At 29.8% G+C, this 18,779-nt stretch overlaps 1 protein-coding gene across 1 annotated transcript; it reads right to left on the bottom strand.

The window, feature by feature from the left end:
• Nucleotides 1-1,920: 1,920 nt before the first annotated feature.
• Nucleotides 1,921-2,385, bottom strand: LOC136090969 (uncharacterized). The gene has a single exon (XM_065817950.1). It carries the CDS (start codon nucleotides 2,383-2,385, stop codon nucleotides 1,921-1,923), a length of 465 nt encoding a protein of 154 aa, XP_065674022.1.
• Between the last annotated feature and the right edge of the window lie 16,394 nt (nucleotides 2,386-18,779).

The following is an 18,779-nucleotide window of genomic DNA, read 5'->3' as shown; positions in this document are numbered from 1 at the left end:
TTTTTTTTCTCTTTATTAAATTTTCCATTTAATCGTTAAAAAATTCAGAAAACAAATATACAGGAAGTTAGTTGTAGCACGAACTTTATTATTACCAAAGCACGTGTTTAGCAGGTGTTGTGTAGTTTTTATTGGCTCTGGCTCCACTAAAAGCCTTAGTAGTAAAACCACTCTTGAGAGCTTATTGAACATAATCGGGACAATAACATAGTATACTGTGTTATTTTCAGGTCTCGATGTATGCTCATTTCAAAATTTCATATAAAAAATGTCAATTTGTGGAAATACGCGAATTTGTGGATATACGCGCTTTTCATATGAAATTTAGATTTAGTCTTATTTTTACGAAGCTATATTCCCTGGCTATACTCTAGTTATAGTAGATTTTTAACTAATTTATAAGTAACATGGTTGTATGATCTATTTTTCCCTTCTGATAAAACTTTAATTTTATGTAGAATATAACCGAAAAGTTGCATACAGCCTTCTTATCTCGATGTATTTTTAATGATTTATTGCATAAATATAATGAGCCATATAAATAATTAAAAAAATTACTTAAACTAAATTGTATTTTCACGGTTATCATGGATCCTGATAATGTCAACCTAGCTGACCCAAAAACGCTACTCATCTGGAAAAATGACCTACACATGGTACTCAGTGATGTAAATTTTGAAATTTTGTCTGCGGAAAAAAATTTAACTTATTCAAATTGAGTGAATTTTTGTTCAAATTGAGTGAATTTTTGTTTTTATTGCGCGTAAATAAACACCTATAAAAGGAGAACCATAATATAGTTTAGTTTATTGTAGTGGTAAATAATTTAAAATATTTACAACAAATATTTTTTGTTAGATATAAGTATGCCAAATCACAAATGCTCGCTATGTTTAGATTATAAACGAAGATGCAGGGCCGACGACATGGGTTTCGAAGTGGTGGCACAATCATCAATTTGTAAAAAAAAAGTCCTTTAGAAAAGTCCTAGATTTTTCTTTAAAAAAAAAGTCCTTTAGAAAAAAAGTGGGGGGGGGGGGAGGGGAGTGCTCCATCCCCCCGGTGTTGTCGGCCCTGAGATGTGTTGCATCAAGCATCTCTATACTAACAGTCTTAAGATACTCGTGCACATCTGCGACGAAAGTACCATACTTTAAGAACATTATAGAAAACTAGAAACATAAGTAAAGAGAGTTTATTTCCAGTTATCGTTTAAAAATTCTCTTTTAACTAATTTAAATATTTATCAAGTCGATCTTTGAACATATTGACCGAAATCAAAGACTATTTGCGGCAAGGTATTCCACAGCAGCACAATTCGGTTTGTGAAGAATTTCTCTCTTAGCATGAAATTGAGTACTCTTCGCTGAGCTATCGTTGATTATAGCCACGCATAATATACTTTGACGACAAAGGATAATTGAATGGTACGTTTATTTCATCGATTTCACGCATGAACTTGAACATCAGAAGTAAATCATCTATTTTTCTTCTTTTTTCAAGTGTCGTAAGACCTAACATAAATCTTCGCTGCTCAGTGGTGCGATGCTTATTCTCAGAAATGGTTTTTGTAGCACGATTTTGAACTTTTTTTGGCGCTTCTATGTCTGCCCGTTGGTACGGTGACCACGCTTGAATAGCGTACTCAAGGTGAGGGCGAACATACGTGTCGTACAGTTCCTTCCACAATAAAAAACTACGGCTGCGAAAAGTTTTTTTCATCCTCCCTAAGAAGTGTTTAGCGTTCCATGACCCATGCCTTAATCCATGCGTGAAGCTCCTCTTTGATTCCGTAGTTTTGAATTTTGAGGAGAAGTCAATTGAGTGGAACTCTGTCAAAGGCTTTTAAAGGCCAGGTCCGTGAAGATAACGTCTGTAGCGTATCCTTGGTGAAAAAACAATTTAGTATAAGTAATTTTTTCAATTATTTATACCTTCTTTTAAAAGATCAAGTGTTTCCAGAAGGTTTGCCAAGCACAACTTTTTGAAAACAAAACCGTGTTGCTTTTTTAATATGAGACCGTTTATAATACAATGATTTAAAATCTGGTCTCGAACGAAACAATCCATAACTTTACAAGGGATACTAGTGAGTGATACTGGTCTGTAATTAGATGCATTTAGTTTGGAGTCCTTCTTGAATATCGGTGTAATACTTGAGCGCTTCAAATCGTCTGGCACTTTCCCTTTAGAAAATAAAGTCTGAAAAATAAGAGTATATGGAACGGCAAACGCTACTGCACACACTTTGAGTAGCTTTGGATGGACGCCATCGATGCCTATTGTCTTGTTCCCGTCAAGGTTTTCAAGTTTTTTCTGTTCTTTATCACGTGTGATAAACTGCACCGTACATTTCACTTCCGTCTTTGGTTTGGAATCTGACATAGGACCTTGCGGCTCGATTACGAAAACCGATTGAAAGTAGTCATTTAAAATTCGACATATTTCCTCCTCATCAATTATGGCGTCCTCATCAGTGCACAGTGGGCCAGTAGGTGGACAAAATGGGAAAAATTTTAGTTGTCTAATCTTGAAAACCTATTTAATTTTAGTATCTACATATATTAGGAGAAATCTATTGATAATTTATTTATATTAAATCCCTTAGTTACCAGGACTCTAAGCATTTGAATATTGAGATAAAATAAAAATAAAAAAAAATTATAAATAAGTAATTAACGGTGACATCAACGTTGTGTTATATTTCAATTACATCTACGTTTTTGAAACAAAAAATTAGTACATGTTATTCTAGAGTATTTAGAGATAAGAAAAACCAATGTGTGAAATAAATTTGTTATAGCATGTTATCTCAGTTATACTTTGAAAATCACAGATTAAAAAAAAAAATTTCTTAAGAAACTTATTTTTTGCCGCACAATAACTAATAATTACCACAATTTGCCATGTGTTGTCTTATATTTATTTATAAAAAAAGTGGAAATATTTATAAAATATTTATAAAAAAAAGTGGAAATCTGCAAACTATACTGTGAAAAATTTTGAAAAGAAGTTTGTGAACTGGCTTAATGAATATTTAATTGTCAGAAAAAAAGACAATGAACCAACTGCAAGTAGACGTGGTCGAAAACCAGTTGCATTTGATAATAGTTCTAATAAAACTAAAAAACGGCGTGTATCTTGTTTAATTGAATCTCATTCATCCAATGAATTATTTTTTGCTGCTAATAAAAAATTTAGAGATGAATCTGTTGTTATTGCTGCCAAGAATGTTTTAAATATATCAAATACAGATAAAGCAACTAAATATTCAGCAGACGAAGCACTGGCTTTAATAACTGATGCAAGTCTGACAAAAGCTTCCTATCAATTGATTAGAAGCGGAGCCTTGGAGAAAGAATATAACATCTACCCTGCTTACAATGATGTCAGAGATGCAAAATTGAAATGTTATCCTGCAAACATAACAGTGGAGGACTATTCAGCTTCAGTTCCTTTAAAAGATTTAATGACTCATACTTTGCAAAGAATCTGTGCAGTTCAGGAGCCTGTGCTAAGGCACTTGATATTGAACGACAAAGTAATAAAAACAATGACACTAACGTGTAAGGCTGGTTTTGATGGTGCTACTGGCCAAAGCATTTATAAACAAGTTTTATCAGAACCCGACATTAACAGAGATTTAAAGCGTGAAGAATCATTATTTATTACTTGTCTTGTCCCATTGGATTTGACTGGATTTAACAACAGCAACGAAAAGGTGCCTATTTGGAGAAATCAAAAGTCGTCCTCCACAGCCTATTGTAGACCCATAAGATTTGCATACAAAATGGAATCCAAGGAATCTGTGATTGAAGAAGATCAGTACATTAAAAGTGAGATAGAAAGCTTGGGTATGATTTTATTAGAGGTTTGCGGATCTTCTATTGAAGTGAATTGTATTATTGAACTTACAATGATTGATGGGAAGGTTCAAACAATATTATCTGAAAAAAATAACTCGTACCAATGCTGTTCAGTGTGTGGTGTCTCTCCAAAAAATATGAATAGTCTTGATATCCTTAATATAGATTATACTAACAGAGAGTTCAAATATGGTCTTTCCAGTCTTCATGCATGGATTCGATTTTTTGAGATGTTATTGCACATTGCATATAAAAAAGAAACAAGAAAGTGGCAAGCAAGATCTAAAGAACACAAAGAAAAGGCATCTGTAGCTAAACAAAAGATTCAGACTGATTTTATGAACAAAATGGGACTTGTTGTTGATTTCCCTAAAAGTGGTGGTTCTGGAACAAGTAATGATGGCAATACCTCAAGGCGTGCTTTTGCAGCATATAAACAAACAACTGAAATTCTGGGTATTGACCAAAACCTTATATTCAGATTTTACATTATCTTGGTAATCACAATAATTAAGAATATCAATGTCTATATCACACTTCTTTAAAAATGCTTACTCTTGAATATTTAGTCTTGAAGTTTAAAAAGTTTTATTTTTTTGTTTCATTTAATCTAAACATGGAGTATCTTTTTGTAAGTTATCTTATATTTATTTTACTTTTGACACTTTTCTATATTTTATGTTGTTGTGGATGGAATTTAATTCATTTTATTATAAAAACGACAATACGAGGCAACATATATATATATATGTATGTGAGTATGTGTCATGTGTGTATGTGTGTATGTATATACACATATATAGTTATGGATTTCATATCTTTCTTAACTAGGTTTACTTTTAATTTTTTAGTACTTTTTGTTTCTTAACTTCTTATACTTGACGTTTTGTAAAGATTTTTTAATATTTTACGGATTTGTAAAATACGATTGTAATGGGGCTCGGTGATAAGGCTAATTGATGCCTTCTTCTTGGTCCATCCATTTCCTTTTGTTATATTTGTACGTTCTATATATTGTTAACGGCGAATTAAATGAAATTTTAAAAAAATCAACTGTGCTTATACCTGTACTGTCCTCTAAAACTCGTATTTAGTGTTTAACTTTTTGCATTTTGTTAATATAGACGTGAATCAGTTTTGGATTATTCTTTGAGGCTTGAACTACTGTTGATTCGTACTCTAGCACTGCTTTTTTAACTTCTTTCGCGACCTGTTTGCAAGATTCGTTATATTTTTTACGAAGAATTTCGTGCGTAAAGCACCAAACCGCTTGGTACTTTGCCCTCAGAGTTCTTTTTTTACTTTTTCCTCTATAATTGTCTGTGTTTACCATGGGTTAGTATTTTTAACAAAAGGACTGTTTGTAGTTGGTAACTAAAGCTTGCAAGTGTATTCTCTCTTTTGACAAAAAACATGGTAACATTTGTTCATTGAGAGGCCACTAAATAAAATTTTCCAGTCGAGCGATTCTATGAATTTTTATATTTCCTTGTACTCTGCTTTATTCCATAAATAGCATGTCCGTGTACTTAATTGTTGCCCTTTTTCAACGCTCATGGTCTTAAAAATGCCCGAGATTAAGCCGTGTTCTTGTTTTTTTGCTGTAGTGTTTCCTCTTTGATGTCGACAATACAATTCTATATTTTTTGGTGCGCTTAGCAGGGAGTGTATATATATCGAAAAATTATTACTTGTGATAGGTGATTATCCACAAGGCTATCCTGAAAAATCGTATCACTATGCCAGTTTTAGGAAACATGACCTACTGTGCCTACTCCACCAACTTCGCGAGAGCCCCAAATAATGTCAATCCTGGTTATAACCTGCCAATTCTGCTTGTAAAAATTCATTAAACCAAGTCTCTGCGATAAAGATTATATCCGGGATTACGTTTTTAGATGTTGTTTTTAATCTGGCAGCTAATTCATCAAGTTTTTGCCTGTTGAGCGAGCATGGGTTATATGCCCAAAAGCATATAATAACTTTTAATATTTTACAGCACAAATTTAGCTTATTGTTAAAACAAAAAAATTAAATTAATCCCAAAGTAGCAAACAGATTAGAAAACCAAGTGCAGTTTTCGGTTTTGAAAAAAATAAGAGAAAGCTGAAAATACTCAAGATCTAAAAATACTCAAGTTTTAAAAGTAATAATAAAGTTAAAGTTTTTTAAAACCCTTTCATCTATTTAAAATATAACCGTCGTTTAGTTATATCTTATTATATAAATACAGGTATATATATATATATATATATATATATATATATATATATATATATATATATATATATATATATATATATATATACACACATATATATATATATATATATATACACACATATATATATATATATATATATATATATATATATATATATATACATATATATATATATATATATACATATATATATATATATATATATATACATATATATATATATATATATACACATATATATATACACACATATATATATATATATATATATATATATATATATATATATATATATATATATACACACACATATATATATATATACACACACATATATATATATATACACACACATATATATATATATATATATATATATATATACACATATATATATACATACACATATATATATATATATACACACACACACACATATATATATATATATATATATATATATATATATATATATATATATATATATATATATATATATATATATATATATATATATATATATATATATACACATATATATATATCGTCGTTGCGCAGGCAATACCGCCCATGTGATCAATTCCAAAGTTTACAGGAAGAAGAAAAAACTGAATCACAGACGCATTTTTCATTCCAAAGGCATATAAGCTGCTTACTTATATGTGAAATATGTATTACAACACTATTATGTAAAATATATTTAAGAAAGTGAGTTTTTTATTAAATTGTGTCACTTAGGCAATACTGCCTTATTTTATATCACATAGGCGTTACTGCCTTGAATTAAATTTCTATGTAAACTAGTTTTCTAGATTTGAAATTAAATTAGTTGCTACTACCAATAACAAAACAAACTATTTACTACGAACTTCAAGGATATATCTGCCTATTTTCTGTCAAAACTGTAATATTTACAAGTAGTAAAAAAGACTCTGCAAGATATAAATGTTTTGATTAACGTTTAAATTTATTCTTCAAAAAAACAAGATAAATCAATTTATTTATCAATGGTTCAGTTCCTAATTTTTATATTCTTTAGGGTAAAAAGAATAACAAAATTTTGAACATTAAATGAAAATTTGTTTTATTGACATGTCAGTACGCTTTGTGAATGGAAAATGCCAGTTCTTAACGGAACTTCCTGGCTTACATTTTATAACACTATTTTGCTAAAATAAGAACTAAAAATATTTTGACTTTTGAAAAAACGCTATTACAAACAAGTTCATATTACAATATCATATTAAAAAGGAAGGTCCTATGCAGTTGAAACACGTTTATAGAGGCTCAATGAGGTAAGTTATCATAGAAAGCGTGGCAGTCACTCGACAGAACGTATTTGAGCTCTTGAAAATGCTGGTATTTCTTTGGCTTTGTTTTTAGCCTGTCTTGATGGCGAAGGTTGAAAGTGATCGGAAAGTTAATTTTCTTTGGTCTTCTTGGCAGAAGTTTCCAATCTTTTTCAAAGTCCAGTTTGTAGAACATTTTCCATCGGGCTTGTACTATAGACATCGAAGATTTGTCACCGTTGGATCGCACTGAATCGCACTCCATTTGGGTGTGCCCCTTTTCCAAAAATTTCTGGTAGATGTCAATATTTAACTCTATACTTAAATGAATCATGGCATTTTACATAATGCTATTGCGGTCCTGATACGTACATTCATCTGAATATAAAATCACAGGAGGTTTTTCCTTGAGTGGAAAGATTGTAAACAGTGAAATTGTGGCAGTTCAACTTAGTTTTGTAGTATAGGGCACTGGCGTAAAGGCTAGATTTTCACCGCTTGAAAGTCCATAGTAAACACATGATGTTTAATCTTCTTTACTGTCTTATCTTTATTTAGGTTGTCTTTGTCATTTTTTTTCTTCTCTAGCTTGGTTCTTTTTTACAATGTGCCTGTCATAAGTTTTTTTTGTCAATTTGATTCACTTCAAACGAGCAACAGACATTGCATTTGTTCATTTTAGGTGCATACAAATTCAGTTCCTGAAAAATTTTCATGAATAGTTTTCTTTCTACTGGTTTGATATTTTTTTCATCACCAAACTCCTTGTATACCTGGTATAGTCCAGAATGAGAAGTGTGATATTGTTCTAAGTACGTTTTAGTCGATAAACTTCGGCAATAGTGAGAGGGAAGAGTTGACAAGGACTGCAAGAACTTGTGTGCCAAGTCTTTTGAAGGTTTCCTCCTTTGAGGATTTTTTCACCTGCTTATATTTTGAACCTCCTTGCATTTGTGGATACCACTTCCACTTGAATTAGCAAGCCACTGCCTCACTATCCAAGCTTTGCTTCCGAAAGTATTTAAAAACATAGTCCTACAGACTTGGACCCTTTCGTTTGTAAGGAAAAGGTGAAACTCTCTGCTTACTTCCCATCTAGAAATTTCTTTTTGATCATTTTTCTTTTCTTATCTACATTTTGTGCCAAGTTTGCAACAAACACTTTCCGTTGACCCCAATTCATTTCAGTCCATAATTCGGAAAACATTTCTTTTCTATCTTCTTTCGTAAATTTTTCACAGTCCCAATTTTTCGCCTGAGCACACTTTCGTGATGTGCAGGCCACTCCTATTTTCCTCCCATCAATGTATCATGCCTACTATTTTCTCCTTTCGGTTCGGAGCATCAAAATATGACAAGCCCTCCAATCTTAGTCTTTTATTTTTTTCTCTTTTCCAATCTAATGATGATAGTTTTACCTTTCTCAGAGGTTGTTCCTCATCATTCTGATTAGGGTCTTCATTTTGAGGGATTTCCACCTCGTTAATAATCTCAGCATCGATATTAATACCCAACTCACAATTTAAGTCTGGATTGCCAATTGAACTCCCTGCAATGGAATTATCAGCTACGTTAAAAGTGTTCATCTCAATTTCTTCATTTGAGTTGTATCAAAATTGTACACTGTATAAAAATTGTTGTCACTACTGAGTGTTGAAACAATTTCAGCTTTATTACTTGAGCATTGCTTCTTTCTTCATAAATGGAACTGGCATAATTATGTTGACTCTATCATTTCCGGTAACACAAGGGAAAAACTATCATTAGTTACTTTCAAACTAAGTTAGTAAGTCGTAAGTAAATACTTCATGATCCATATTGTAGATGCACTGAAAAATTATTTCAGTTTTTACTTGCAAAAATAGATTGTATCGTTGTTTCGAAAACTTACAAGTCTTTTAAGATAATAATCTGTTAACTAGACTTCTAAAAATCAGATTGTACTTAAAGTTATATAATTCTATGATAATCAATGATAAAACGAATGGTAAAACAGCTTTAATAATAGTTTCACATTATTAATAATTTTTTTTTAAAAAAAAACATATTTTTTACAATTCAAACGCAGCTATACGCCTTCAGGATAAGTCAGTAAAACGAAGCTTTACGTCTTCAGGATAAATCAATAAAACAATTAATTTCAATAGAATATGGTCAATGAGCCATTACAAAACTCATTAAAAGCACAACGCAATTATTTAGTTTAAAAATAAAGTAAATAGAAAAGACACGGGCTCAGATAGACGATGTTGCGCGCAAATCTTCACATTGGTGGTCCTACATTACTTCGGTTGCAGCGCCTCTGGTGGCTATATATAAAGTTATGATGATACCAACAAATGCGTCACTTAAAGACGAAAAACTGTTTTTGTATCTCAATATTGAAAAAGTTGTCACATAGGCGGTATTACCTGCGCCACGACGATATACATATATATATATATATTTTTTTCTTTCAACATCTTCGCTTCCAACAAGGCTGCAAGCCTTGTTGGAAGCGAAGATGTTGGAAGCGAAAGATGAAGTTTATAGAGCAAGATAACGATTGACAGACGACTTAAAAGATTGCAAATTATATGAATTAGGAAAGCAAGACGAAGGAAACGAATTCCAAAGCACTGATGTTCGAGGAAAAATAGTGGACAAATAAGAGTTTTTAGAGCACTTAGGAACAGCCACAGAAAAAAGATAAGACTTAATTGAATGACAAGTAACACGAGAATGAGAATGAAAGAAAGAGCAGTGCCCATTATAGTATTTATAGAAAAGAGAAAGAGAAGCAACATTACGACGATGTGATAATGGTTAAAGAATCGCTGCAAGAGCAGGTCCAACTATGTTTACAATACGTTATATATATATATATATATATATATATATATATATATATATATATATATATATATATATATATATATATATATATATATATATATATATATATATATATATATACGTATATAAATATAGGTGTATAAGTTAAGCAAATTTATACAAAAAAAAAAATACTTCAAAATTATTTAAAGCACCTCAAACCGAGGAAATATAAATGTAAATAGTAAAAAAGTAAAAATTGAGATGTAAATAGCAATGGAAAAAAGTGAATTAGGAAAAATGCAGAAAACTAACGTTTAAAAATAAAAACTACAGTGAAACGATTGTCTGTAGTAAAAAAATCAAATTGAAAACTTACGATTAAATAAAAACGCGTTTTATCTTTTCAAAAACCTTTTCAAAATGACTTTACAATTACATTTTTTTGAAAAGATTGCACTAAAAATCAACGTTATTACATAATATATTGCATTAAACTATCATTTGTCATCATCATTATCATATGCCATCCAAGACACAAATGAATTTTCTAACTATAATGAACAAATGCTGAGAATTTCGGGTCAAAAGCATCTGTTTAACTAAAGTTATAATGTTTTGAATTTTGCAAAAAATTGCAAAAACCAGTTATCGAAAAAATTTCAAAATTTTTTTTTATATTTAAACGATTCCAACTAGAATAGACATATCAACCCCCACCCCCTCCCTGAGCATTGTAGCCCATTTGTTCTTTTGTAGATCAAAATTTTTGTAGATCAAAATTTAATTAACAGGCTGTTTAGAATTGTTATCCACACATGTTAATCGCACTAGTTACCTTGTCACGTTGTTTTTTGAACAATTGTTTGTTTTTGCAACAGCTACAAAACTGTTACATTTAAATGATAACAAATTTTCTCTGACACCTTTTTCCCGATCACAAAGTTTAGGACTGCAGATCATACTGCCATTTTACAATCTTATTTGGTAACAAAATCTAAAATGATATGACAAATTTAATTTTGCCACACTTATGAATTAAGACATTATTTAACTTACCATCAATATAATATATAATAATACATTTTATTTTTGGCTCATTTTAACAATGTCTCATTTTTTACAAACTTTATTTTTCTTGGACACAATGGTTGCATGTATACACCTTTGCAACTTTTTTTATAAATAAACACATAGTTATTTGTAACATGTTTATGCATTTTGCAAACTTTTCTACTAAAACCTTCTCTTATCTCACGAAAAGTATAAACACAGGTTCAGCTTCAAAAACACAGGTTCAGCTTCAAAAACACAGGTTTAGCTTCATAGTCGTTTTGTTTTTGAGATGCATCATCTTTTTAAAAATTTTAATGATACGTATGAAAAATCATTCACAACAAATACAACTAATTAAAATGACAATACCTCATTCCAGATGTAAGATTATCTGTTAAGGTACTGTTACACTCATTGCATTTTAGCAGTGATACACAACTTTTAAATAAAAAGAGCTTACAAGACATTAACAATTTTTATCTTTAGTAATTACATTTAATTTTTAATTATTAATTAATTAACTTTTTCCTTTAATTACAGTAGTATTCTTTTCTAACAAATTTTCTTTCACTTAATTAGGCTACAAACATGAACAAGCACAAAATTCTGCTTTTTTGATTTTTGAATTTTTCCCAAAAATCAATTTCTTTTTTAAACGAGAAAAGTTATCTTTATTAGAAATTTTTTAATCTCTATAATAGATACATATAATGTTCATGAAACAAGTATGCAAATTTAAATGTTTACTTTTAGTAAAGGCAATTCAATTTAGTGAAGCGGCACCGAGTAGTGAACGCCTTTAAAAAGCAAAAAGAATACAAAAGAAGGTAGCAGAGTGAGATAAAAGTACAAAAGAACTATGTCCTTTTGTACTTTTATCTCACTCTGCTACCTTCACTCTGCTACCTCTGGTGAAATATAAAAAGTTGCTAAAAAGTGAAATGCTATAATTATGGTAGCGTAGTATATGTAGTTTGTATGTCAAAAATCAGCTTATATGCTGTATTGTTGTATATATATATATATATATATATATATATATATATATATATATATGTAAATTATGTTAGTGTATTTTACAAATAGAGTGCTCAATGTTCTTAAAGAACAGAACAATAATAAATTAGTAAAAAATTAGTAAAAAAGTTAGATAAGTGTTTTTTACTAATTTATATATATATATATATATATATATATATATATATATATATATATATATATATATATATATATATATATATATATACATATATATATATATATATATATTAGGGTGGTTCTAAAAACAACTTTTTTTGAAAATGACTGCTGGCACCCCCTGAATATGTTGTGTATAATAAAAAAAATGCTGGATTTGAAAAATTTTTGAATATAAAATATTTTAAGGGGTTGCTACCGACCCTCGAACATTAAATAGGTCCCTAATATTATTAAAAAAAAAGTTTTTCAAAAGTATGTCATGTTGGGTCTCAAATGACGGGAAATTATATAAAAATTTTAAAAATATTAATCATTTTATAATTAAATTTTTATTTTAGATTTTAGTAAACAAAAAGTTACGTTTTTTAACTAAAAATGAAAAATAGGGAATTTAACAAGATTTTTCAACTATAATTGTTTTTATCTGCGTTTTTTTATAAAATGATTCATATTTTTGAAATTTTTATATAATTTCATTTGAGACCCAACATGATATACTTTGAAAAACTTTTTTTTTAATAATATTATGTCCTATTTAATGTTCGAGGGTCCGTAGCAACCCCTTAAAATATTTTATATTCAAAAATTTTTCAAATCCAGCATTTTTTTATTATACACAACATATTCAGGGGGTGCCAGCAGTCTTTTTCAAAAAAAGTTGTTTTTAGAACCACCCTAATATATATATATATATATATGTATATATATATATATATATATATATATATATATATATATATATATATATATATATATATATATATATATATATATATATATATATATATATATATATATTAGGGTGGAGCGATTTTCATAGCAAAAAAAAAAAGAGTTTAAAAACCAATATTACTGAGACACGAATCAATGTCTATTAATTATAAGATAAAAGTAAAAAAAATATTTTTTGATTTTGATGAGATCTTGAGGGTCCTCTTTGGAATTTAAATTCTTGACAGGTCCTAATATTTTTAAATTTTTTTTTTTCTAAACCATATCAACCTTGGACTCAAAAAAAGCAGAAAAAAATGCTTGTTTCATAAATAATTATTTTATTAAAAAAAATTTTTAGTGAAAAAAATACTTGCAAAAATATACCTTAAAACCCCCGTTTTGTTAAAGACCGGGGTTTTTAATGAAAAAAACAGCTTTACTTTTTTAATTTTAATTTTTTAATAAAAACAAATATTATTTTCAAAATCAGCATATTATTTTGCTTCTTTTAAGTATCAAGTTGATATAGTTTAGAAAAAAAAAATTAAACAATATTAGGACCCATCAAAAATTTAGAATCCAAAGAGGAACCTCAAGAACTCATCTAAACTAAAAAAAAAAGAGTAAGGTTCTTTTTTCACCAAAAGATATTGATTTGCTGCTCAGGCAAATCAAATTTCAAAAATTTTGCAAATCGCTCCACCTTAATATAAATATATATATATATATATATATATATATATATATATATATATATATATATATATATATATATATATATATATATATATATATATATATATATATATATATATATATATATATATATATATATGAAGGCTTCAACGGAAGAACGATCAGAGTCACACTTTTGCTGTTTTGAGAAAATCAATTTTTAAGATTTAAAACACCATTATGTAGTTTAATGAATTAAAGTCACCCCAAAAATCATTTTATTTTAGAAAACATATATTTCTCAATATAGCAATTCAAAGTTTCAAGTGAAAATATTGATTTATACTCTTGATACTGATACTGTAAGAGAGGGAACTGCTGTTCGGACTTTGATCGTTTTTCCGTTGCATCACTCCAATACAAGCCAAAATATTCCACAGGTTAGTTCCAAGAGACTCATTCTCATAACAGGTTTTTTTAATTGATTACTATTCATACTAAACACAAAAGAATTTAAACGTACTAAAATAATGCTTTACAATAGTACTGTTATTACATGAGTCTCATCTTTATTGCAGGTAAGAATAAAAAAAAGTAGGAGGAAATAATAAACCAAACCAAAGAAACCAAACCAAAAAAAACCAAAAAAACCAAAAAAAAACAAAAAAAACCAAACCAAAGTAACCAAACCAAAAAAAAAGTAGGAGGAAATAATAAACCAAACCAAAACCAAAGAATAAAAAAAAGTAGGAGGAAATAATAAAAACTAATGTTTATGTTGCAATAACTCCATAATTATAGATTGATTGATTCAATCATCAGCATAATATGACGTGTCTGTTGAAGAACCATCTTCACAATCAGAGGGTCCAACAACTGGAAGATTGTTGTAGAATTCCTGGTTCACAGGATTGCATAGTTTTTTCAGACACTGCAAGTCCTTGAATTTCTCCCGACTAATTGGTATCGGGGCAGTGTATAAACACTCAAATGCCCTTGTTTTCAGAAGGTTGATTGTTTATTTACCTTTAGGTCTCAATGCTATAACCGCAGTTTTAATGATGCCGTTCCAGGAATCTCTAAAGTTGATGTATTGCGGATGAAAGGCTTCGATGTAGACTTCTCGTAAAGGTCTTGTTTTAAAGGGACGAGATGTCTTGTAGCCTGGCTTTAGGAAATCTTTGAATACCTTGAACATATTCTGGTCACAGGGGATTACTGTATAGGGAGATGGCTTGACACGTGCATTCCTGAACACTTGAACCCACTGGCTGGGAAGATCCAGATCTGTTGACTGTTTGATCTGGGCCATGTCACGGTCATATTTAAGATGCGCTCAAATTGCCTTTTTGTGTTTACCAACCAATGCATATATCTTAGTAGAGTATAATTCTTGTTTCGCTCTACACACCCATCACAAAACAAACCCAATCTTGTCACTACTTGCGGGATGTATGTCTATATAAAGTAATAAAGCATGAAACACACATCATCAGCACCCTTTTTGGCAACAGTCTCATCGTAAAAGTATACATAACCTGTTGACAGCATGTGAACATTAAACAAGACACAGGTCAGTTGACGCTTGTAATAAACATCGTTGGAAATTTTGCTGGGAGTGCATAGATTTTTCTGAAAATCGAAAACGACTACCTTTGTAAAATTATCTATCTAAGCAAGATTTCGCTTCGCGTTTTCTTTTGTAGAAAGTTGCAGCTTTTCTTTGATGAAGTTCCCGTTCTTGGTTCATTCTGTCACTTTCTGGTTTGTTTTCTGGCTCTTCATGTGACATCTTCTACTTCAGCTCATTATAGACGAAACGTGTACCTTTTCTTGGATATCCAAATCCAATATTAAATGTAGTGTTGAAGATATGTCTATATTTTTCATAAGAAACTTCACGTGCTGGGCATTTTAAAAATCAAACACTTGATGCATCTTTGCAACATTCAAGTCCTCTGGCAAATATTTTTTATTTGTAGCACCCATGGCATAGTATGACTTTCTGCCACGGAAAGATCCGATTTGGTAAATCACTGCTTGCAACTCTTCAAGCTTTAGTCGATGAGGTTGATTTGAATGTCTCCCTTTTTTGTCTACAGGTGGACGTCCTGTGGTAAAACAGATAAACCAGCAATATCTAAATAGTATTATTATTTGAAAAACCAACACAGCATAAGTCTATATAGTTTTTGTTTTTAAGTTACAGTTTAAAAAAAAAGTAAACGAGTAACCAATCACTCACCATTATTTCACAACCTTTGTGACACATAGATTTATAACAAATAAAATAAAACTTACCAGTCTTTGACAGAGCAGATTTTATAGTTTGAATCCACCTGCTTGTTATTCCAAACAGAGCAATGAATGCTTTGTGACACACACTTGCTTTAAACGGCACACCAGCTCGAATAAATCGGACCTTGTACTCATAGAATAAGTCCCTGAATTTGGCGTTCTCTTCATCTTTGCGAGGTTGTTGCCTCTCCACTGCTTTTACCTTTAAATAAAAATCAGCTCACTTGTTTTCAAGAATCAAGAGCAATAAGAGTGCATTATTTTTTTACTCGATGTTATTATTATTTAGTAGGATGTTTACAAAATTAATGCCAGATATCTAATATAAGGCATTGTTTTAGCTCTACAATTAATACCTTTTGTGTGACAAAATTATGTTTAATCTGTTATTACCGCGTTATTAATTTTAATTAGTTTTAAAATGGCTCGTAAACACGATTTGGTATAACTGTAAACACAGTTATACCAAATTTAACTTACAGTAATATACAAAGTTCACAGCACACGTAAGCCTAGGCTATAACACAATGTCGATAATAAAATAAATCTGCCTAAGATGGAGCGTGCCTGTGTTGATTGGTGAACCTATATTTATACTATTTTACAGGATCCTAGAATAGTCATAATCTAGAATATGGAAAATATGCTAGTGCTGCTATATTAAATAATAAAATCCCCAAAAAGAAATAAAAGAACTTTCCATCCTATACAGAAGTTCTATACACTAGTAAATTTAATATCATTGACCCAATTATTTTTACCCTGACCTAATACACATAAATTAATCAACAAAACAGCTGAGAATGCTCCACACAGGTTTAAGATAATTAGTCTTACATAAAAGTTTAATGTTAAATTACTCAAGAAATTTCTTTAGAATAAAAACACTGGCCAACCCTTTTCTTATTCTAAGCATGAATAGGATTTTAGAGAGAGAGAGATAGGAGGGAGAGAGAGAGAGAGAGAGAGAGAGAGAGAGAGAGAGAGAGAGAGAGAGAGAGAGAGAGAGAGAGAGAGAGAGAGAGAGAGAGAACCAACACAGCTTAACATTTTTCGCACGGCTCGAATAAAATTTCTAGTTCAATACAGCATTCTAAAAAAATACTAAGACTTACAAATGCTGAAGTTGACTTATTATGCAATGAAACAATAAGCGAAGGTCTTGTATTTACTTATTGTTATTCGAGATGGGTAGAAAAACTCATAACTCAAGACTTCAATCGTTTTTCGATTAGTCACTTCAGGTCGACAAAGTATGAACCCAAGGCTACAATAAAAGGGCAATAACTCAAAAAAATCAAATTTGTGACTCTGATCGTTCTTCCGTTGAGGCCTTCATATATATATATATATATATATATATATATATATATATATATATATATATATATATATATATATATATATATATATATATATATATATATATATTATATATATATATATATATATATATATATATATTGAAATTGTTTTAGCGTATTTAACTAAGTAGTACTTATGTGTTTACTACATAGTTAAATACTACATAGTACTACATAGTTAAATACTAGCGTATTTAACTATGTAGTACTAATGTGGTTAAAGTCCATTGCATACTATCTGAAATTCTAGGATTTTTTTTTAGATTCGCTTTTATCATAAAAATAGCTAATTAAGTTTCATTCAACTTCTTTTTCAATTTTAAAACTTTCAAAACAATTTTCAAACATTCAAAACTAAAAGTTTTCTTTTTGGATTAATCAAACAAAGTAAGTAAAAGTTATTAATACCATAAATTATAGAATACTATAAACTTATGAATATTTTTGAGCTCCCTTTTTAATAATAGTGAAACAAAAAAGTTGATTGAGTTTTTTGACTACGATATATTTAACGATGTCAAAAGAACAATAAAAATATTATTTGTCTTCAACAGTTTAACTGTTACTGTGTAGCTTAATTAGTAGAATTATTCGTTTTATAAGTGTTTTATAACGGGTGATGCGGAAGTTATCGGATAAAATAAAAACGTCAATAACTTATTTATAAATAAAAAAACAAACTACTATTATATTTTTTTTAAATAAAGCATTTATCTTTTGATAAAAATATGTTATTTTTTATATGAAAAAAACACCCCCATCTGCAGTTGATCTCAATTTTGCTCTGACGCCTTTCATATGCGACTGTAAAAAGTTTAAATCAATTTCTTGTAGTTTTAGTTTAATGCGATCAATCAAAACTTGCTCTGTTGAAGCTCGCCAATCTCCCTCGTAAACCTTCTGTGCCAAATGTCCCCAAAAATTTTCAATTGGTCGTGCTTGAGGCACATTTGGGGGAATGGGTTCTTTATCAACGTAATAGACGTATTGGTCCACCCGATTTAGAGAATCTTTAGAATAATGAGAACTTGCTAAATCTGGCCAAAATAAATAGTTAAAGTTTCCGTGATACTTGTGAATAAATGGAAGAAGTTGTTTTTCTGAACATTCATTAATATAGATTGATGAATTGATCGCTACAGCCTTGGAAGTGCGAAACAATGGCTCGGACATACCACGGTCAGATATGGCTATCCACATTAATAATTTTTTTGGAAATTTCTCTTTTCCTATAAAACGAACACTTTCTGGGAATGTCTTTTTGTTGTTTGTGTAGTAT

The sequence above is a fragment of the Hydra vulgaris genome, chromosome 14 (assembly GCF_038396675.1).
Source record: "Hydra vulgaris chromosome 14, alternate assembly HydraT2T_AEP".
Lineage (NCBI taxonomy): Eukaryota > Metazoa > Cnidaria > Hydrozoa > Anthoathecata > Hydridae > Hydra > Hydra vulgaris.
The sequence above is the reverse complement of the archived record's forward strand: the minus strand, read 5'-3'. Positions and strand labels throughout refer to the sequence as shown.

What these genes read in the sequence shown, in the direction of transcription:
- LOC136090969 (XM_065817950.1), bottom strand. Translation starts at nt 2,385, where the DNA reads ATGTCAGATTCCAAACCAAAGACGGAAGTGAAATGTACGGTGCAGTTT.